General features: G+C 37.3%; 1 protein-coding gene across 2 annotated transcripts; it reads left to right on the forward strand.

The window, feature by feature from the left end:
* Positions 1 to 601: 601 nt before the first annotated feature.
* Positions 602 to 5957, forward strand: GSK (shaggy-related protein kinase alpha). 2 transcript variants are annotated; one of them, XM_073257592.1, is made up of 13 exons: positions 602 to 884; positions 2014 to 2204; positions 2330 to 2422; positions 2717 to 2776; positions 3014 to 3286; positions 3687 to 3761; positions 4058 to 4114; positions 4200 to 4340; positions 4444 to 4494; positions 4805 to 4900; positions 5001 to 5084; positions 5206 to 5308; positions 5426 to 5957. In XM_073257592.1, the coding sequence occupies exons 2-13, from the start codon at positions 2091 to 2093 to the stop codon at positions 5506 to 5508; spliced, it is 1230 nt and encodes a 409-aa protein (XP_073113693.1). In that variant the 5' UTR covers positions 602 to 884; positions 2014 to 2090; the 3' UTR covers positions 5509 to 5957. The 2 variants fall into 2 exon arrangements, with proteins under 2 accessions (XP_073113693.1, XP_073113694.1); XM_073257593.1 differs by having other exon boundaries at positions 647 to 884; positions 2078 to 2204.
* The last annotated feature ends 385 nt before the right edge of the window (positions 5958 to 6342 follow it).

Here is a 6342-nt window from a genome sequence, read left to right on the forward strand (position 1 = left end):
TGATGAGTCACAATCTCAGCGGCGCGTGCTGTCTTCATCTCCAATCGGTGGTCCCCGGTCCCCGGCCTTTGCGATCCGGAGCTCAAGCCATCAACGAGCCGTCCGATCCTTGACAGCAGACGGTGATGATCATAGACGGTTGTACTTTCGATGGCATCCTTGTAATTAGTGATCTTTTGTTGAGCAAAATCGTCATTTAACATGCTTAAAAATCGAGGCAACTTCGTGAACACGTAGAACGAAGGACCTTTTTTTTTTTAAAGAAAAAAATGGTCTTATGACTCGGTTGACTGTCCACAATTGTTCCGTAGACTGATATTCCAATTTCAGCCGTCTCATTTTGATCGGGCGACCAGGTCGAGATCCGATCACCATCGGTAATTGTATAATTTCGTTAAGGGTATTTATGGTTTTTGGATAAAATTAAGCTGGATTTGGTGGAAGGGTGAGGTCCGCTGCGGTCAAGGGGAAAAGGCGTGGGAGAGAATATTCGCAAATATGTTAATAAAAAAGTGAGTGAATATTAAATGGTTAACAATTAGGAAAGGGATGGAGGAAAATTAAAAAGGGAAAATATTTAAAAAACTTTTAAAAAGAGGGGACGGTGGTTTGAACGGTCAACATAGGGGGACGATAAAATCCAGCCTTTCGTGGCTGCTCCCTTCCCAATTCGCCATCAGGCCTCGCCACCAAAGAAAAAGAAAAAACTGACCCCGCCCCGAAAAAAAAAGCGAGTTGAAGAAACCCAACCTGATCGATCTTTGTTTGAATCCTGGTGGAAAGGAAAGGAGGAGAGGGGGATCGATTGCTCGCCATCTTGGTCTCCATTTCCTTGTTTTTCCGCGGATCAGAGCGGAGATCTCGGGAGCCGTCGGCTGGATCTCGTGAGGATCTTTTCTTCGCCCGCATATATTTGATTTCTTTTGTGTTGTTTGAGGAATTATCGGCTTCTTTGGACCTGTTTGTAGTTTGTCTGATCGGATCCGTGCGTTCTAGTTGCGTCCTCCCCGGTTTAGGTGGATGCCTGATTTTGTTGTGGGATTTTGTTCAGGTTTTGAACGGTTTTAGGATGTTTTGTTTTTATTGCCCTTTCGAAGTGATTTCTTTGGTTCGTGCTTTCGAGCGGGTCGGTGGGGATGTTCCACTTGCGCTTTTCTTTTTCTTAAATTTTCCACGCTAAATGCCTTTATCTTCTCTTGTCCGACGATTTAATGTGGAGAAGTTTACGATGTCCCTTTAGTTAGGATAAATTTTTAAGTTCTAAGGAAAAAAGAGGGATTTTTTGGCCCTTTTTTGGTCCTTTGGTCTGAACTATCTGCTACGGCTTTAGGTCTTTGTATCGTTTGAATCCTTTTTTCTTTTTGTCTTCCCCCGCAGCCTGTGCAATATTTCATTTTCCTAGATTTTTTGTAGATTTACCTTTTTCTTTTATTTTGGGTGGTGTGGAGGTTGGTTTCATGGTAGCATACGATCCTTGCAGTGTTCAAGCAGTTTCTGGAGCTATTTTCCTCATGCTGCTTTTTTGTCGTTAGTTTAGTAAATCCGCATAATGTTTTGAAGATAGTGTGAGAATCAGTTAAAATTCTCAAAATTTTGGTTGTTTCAATCCATGACAAGAAGTAAAATTTATTGAAATAGTTTTGAGATATGCATTATGATTGGGATGAAAATCAGTTATCTGCGGCACCGGAATTTTGAGGTGCATTTGGACCTTGAATTGCCTTTTATAGTGAAGACGTGGTCTTCTTTTTGGCATCATTCATGGAAAAATAGATAGGTAGGACAGAAATCATTAAATAATGAATCTTGTTGGTTCCTTGTCATGGGTGGATTTTAGTATGTGAGAATCCTGTTGATCCTGCCTGCCAAATTTATTTTTAAACCTTTGTTTTATGCTCCAATGTGAATTTTTATACTTAGATTTACTTCTTTTATATGAAGAGAAATTGAATATGAAGATTACTCTGTTGCTTTTCCATGCTTGGTAACATTTATCATTATATGCTTTAACAGGTAGATGAATTGGTTCATTGTGACCAACTTGCTTGTGCGGCACATTGAATTTGGATTCTTTTAGATATTTGCAACAGATGGCTTCAGTAAGCGTGGTGCCTTCATCAGGGATGAAAAACACTAGTGGCACTCATGTTGGTGTGGACAGATTGCCAGATGAGATGAATGAGATGAAGATAAGGGATGACAAGGTAGACCAGCATGCATTTTCATTTATATTTCTTTTCTATAATGCTAGGTTGGATATAGATATTACCTTGTGTATAGGAAATTGGCTGTCACGTTCATGGATTTCTAATCTTCAGAACTTCTGCAGGAGGTGGAAGCAACAGTTATTGACGGAAATGGGACTGAAACTGGTCATATAATTGTGACCACCATTGGTGGAAGAAATGGTCAGCCAAAACAGGTAAATTCACTAGGCATTATTTGTCATGACATCCAACAAATAATTGAAGTTTTTGGTATTTGAACTCTCAGATAGTTGAAATGCCTATCTAGTCTGGTGGATTAGAGCTATTAGTACCTTGCAGACCCACATTCTTGCTTGATTCGATTTCTTATATGTGCATCGGAAGCATAAGCAGCTATCATTTTCTATGATCTTCCTTATTAGTTCTTTTCTTCATTTAGTTGCAGTTGCTATTTCATTTTTGACTGCATATTTGGTCTTACTATTGAAGTTGCCCTCTCTTAATGACAGACTATAAGCTACATGGCCGAGCGTGTTGTAGGACATGGATCATTTGGAGTTGTGTTTCAGGTTAGTTCAATAACATTAACAGTTTACAGAAGTTAGGTCATCATAGTTTGTAAGAGGAATGTGTTTCTTCACCTTCTTTGTCTATTTGCTGATTAGTCTGCATACGGTTGGTTTACATGATCATTCTGCTCTGATACTCTTGCATCATGTATGATTCTTTTGGACTGATAAACTTACATGAGTGCTGATGAGATTAATTGTATTTTCTTTGTCTCTTGTTTTTTTCCTATTTTATAGGCAAAGTGTCTTGAGACAGGTGAAACGGTAGCAATAAAGAAGGTTCTTCAAGATAAGAGGTACAAGAACCGTGAGCTGCAAACCATGCGTCTTCTTGATCATCCAAATGTGGTTTCCCTGAAGCATTGCTTCTTTTCAACAACCGAGAAAGATGAGCTGTATCTTAACTTAGTACTCGAATATGTGCCAGAGACTGTTCATCGTGTTGTCAAACACTACAACAAGATGAACCAACGTATCCCACTAATATATGTGAAGCTCTATATGTACCAGGTAAGAATGAGTTTTTGTTGTTATCTGGTCTTTGTATGTGATTTCTGTTTTGAGAACATTTTGTTAATTTTTTTTCATGTAAATCATAGTTTATCGAGTGAGAATGATGCACAATTTCATGTCTTTTAGGCCATTTATGTTACATGTAATTAGGTATTCATATTGTTAGTCACTTTACAACAGGCTGGATTTATTATATTGATAATTAGTTTAAGACCTACAATGAGTATTGCACTTACTGAATATTTATTTTGTTATCTGTTCAGCAAACCACCCATATGCTCTTTAAAGTTAGATTTAGGCTATTCAAAACATTGCAAGTATTTTAATGGATCATCTTAGATAAGTCAGGAAAACTTTGTGAGATGGACTTTTCACTCTTTTTTTGATATTTCAACAGATCTGCAGAGCATTGGCTTATATTCATGGTAGCATTGGAGTGTGCCACAGAGATATTAAACCCCAAAATCTTCTGGTATGCTTAACATCTATTTATTCATTCTAGTGTATTTTGACTAAGTCTGGCTTTTGTTGAACTCCTTATGCCTATTGATAAGGATGATGGCACAAAAATGATTATTTAAATTGATAAGTTATAATAGAAGTTCCATTATTTAGAGTGGGTGGTAGTGTACTGAATATATGTTTTATACTTAATAATATCAAATTACATCAATAGATATGGCGGCATTATTCTGTAAACCATTTCTGTATGTTAACTCCCAGATTACATTGAATAAGGAACATGACCTTGTATTTATTCTCCAACAGGTTAACCCACATACCCATCAGCTGAAACTCTGTGACTTCGGTAGTGCAAAAGTTTTGGTATGTGCTATAATACCTAGAGCTGAGATCAATTTTATTCCTTTCGAAACCTTGATTGATATATTTATTTTTTGGGATCTAACAGGTGAAGGGAGAACCAAATATATCTTATATCTGTTCGAGATATTATAGAGCTCCTGAACTCATATTTGGTGCAACCGAGTACACCACAGCAATTGACATCTGGTCTGCTGGTTGCGTTCTAGCTGAACTCCTACTACAACAGGTAGACAGCCTCATCTTACAAGTGCCTGCTAAAATGACTTATGGCTGTTGATAAACTTTAATCACCATAGCTTGTCAATAAACCTAGCTCTGTTTTCCAACAGCCTCTCTTTCCTGGTGATAGTGGAGTTGACCAGCTTGTTGAAATAATCAAGGTAATGCATTTCCTGGTCATTACATTTGCTACTTTATTTAACACATACATGCATATATATATATATATATATATATATATATATATATATATATATCTGTGTGTGTGTGTGTATCTATACATGCGCGTGCATATATATATATATATATATATATATATATATATATATATATATATATATATATATATACAAGAAGCCGCTTTTAGAAGGTTTGGACCAATCACAATTCATCACCATCTTACCCTATATATATGTATGTATGTATGTATGTATGTATGTATTTTTTTACATATATTTATTCTATTTTCAGGTCTTAGGTACTCCAACAAGGGAAGAAATCAAATGCATGAACCCAAATTATACAGAGTTCAAATTCCCACAGATTAAAGCTCACCCATGGCACAAGGCATGAACCATTTTTTCTTTTGTGCTGCTTTATTTTGGAACCATGTTTCTTTTCTGGCTTTTTGTTTCTTGTAATCTAATATTGTCATGTATCTGATCAGATCTTTCATAAAAGAATGCCACCTGAGGCTGTTGATCTTGTGTCTAGGCTTCTCCAGTACTCCCCAAACCTGCGGTGCACTGCTGTAAGTGTTTTCAGGCAATGTCATGCAATTACCATACGTAGCAAAATACCAACTTTTTTCTGCATTTTTTTTTTCCCATACTTGAGCCAATGAATTCCTAATAAATCCTCTCTTCTTTCAGCTGGATGCATTAATTCATCCATTTTTTGATGAGCTTCGTGATCCAAATACCCGCCTACCAAATGGCCGTTATCTACCCCCTCTTTTTAATTTCAAGCCTCATGGTAAGTCTTGATAGGAATAATTGTTCGTTTTATTCGATGTTTGCCATCACCATGGATTTTTCTGCTTGTGAAAAAATAAAAATCAACGATGTATATGTTATCTATTTTGATGATCAGAGTTGAAGGGCGTGCCAATGGAGATTTTACTGAAGTTGATTCCAGAGCATGCGAGAAAGCAATGTGCCTTCCTAGGATTATGAGTTGGTTCTTAGGATGATTACCTGAAAATAGCCTGTGTATCTGCCGTAGGAAAGAAACGCACGTCTTCTGAGATGGGGAGTTGGTAGCAGACTAGCAGTTGTGGTCAGATGATGACATGTAGCTATCTTCTGTGTTTTTCCCTCGCTCCCATGTTCTGTGAAGCAGACTGAGAAGCTTTTGCTACTCCCGAAACCTTGATGGGTCGCTTGCTAACCCTTGGTTTCCATCATCCATCCAACAGATTTGTAACATTATATAGAGTAGAAAGATTGCTGTTGTTTAGTTGATTTGTTCTAAATGTGGATCCAAATGCTGTTTCCAGGTTTCAATATGATGTTGTCATGTTATATCAGTTAGAGAAAACATCGTTGCCTTTTTGCTGGCTGTATCTTGGATCAATCGAATCTCTATTCTCAGACTGATTTGATTAGCTGGGATTGTGAACCAACATTGTCGAACAACTCTCGTTATGCCTCCTGTTGTCGATTATGGTAAAACATCAGTGCTATACCATTCTCACATAATCTTACGAATCATTTCTAACTTTTTTTCGTCCGATGGAATTATTTCTCTGTTATTCCATGAAATTCACTGGTCGATAAATTTCAGTGTTATGTTTGCTTTAGCCCTCAACCTTGTTCCGCTGCTTCTTGGGTCATTTCAATCTTTGCGAAAGTTGGCTGACCTCTTAATTGGTTCTTGGGTTTCAGGTAACACTTATGATTGATGCCTGTTTATCTCCCCATAATAGTGTAATTTTGGTAATGCTAGATTTTGAGAACTTAGAAACAATCGAAAGCTGATTAATTGCTTGGCCATTAGTATTGAGAATG

This window comes from Elaeis guineensis, chromosome 5 (genome assembly GCF_000442705.2).
Source record: "Elaeis guineensis isolate ETL-2024a chromosome 5, EG11, whole genome shotgun sequence".
In the NCBI taxonomy this organism is placed as follows: domain Eukaryota; kingdom Viridiplantae; phylum Streptophyta; class Magnoliopsida; order Arecales; family Arecaceae; genus Elaeis; species Elaeis guineensis.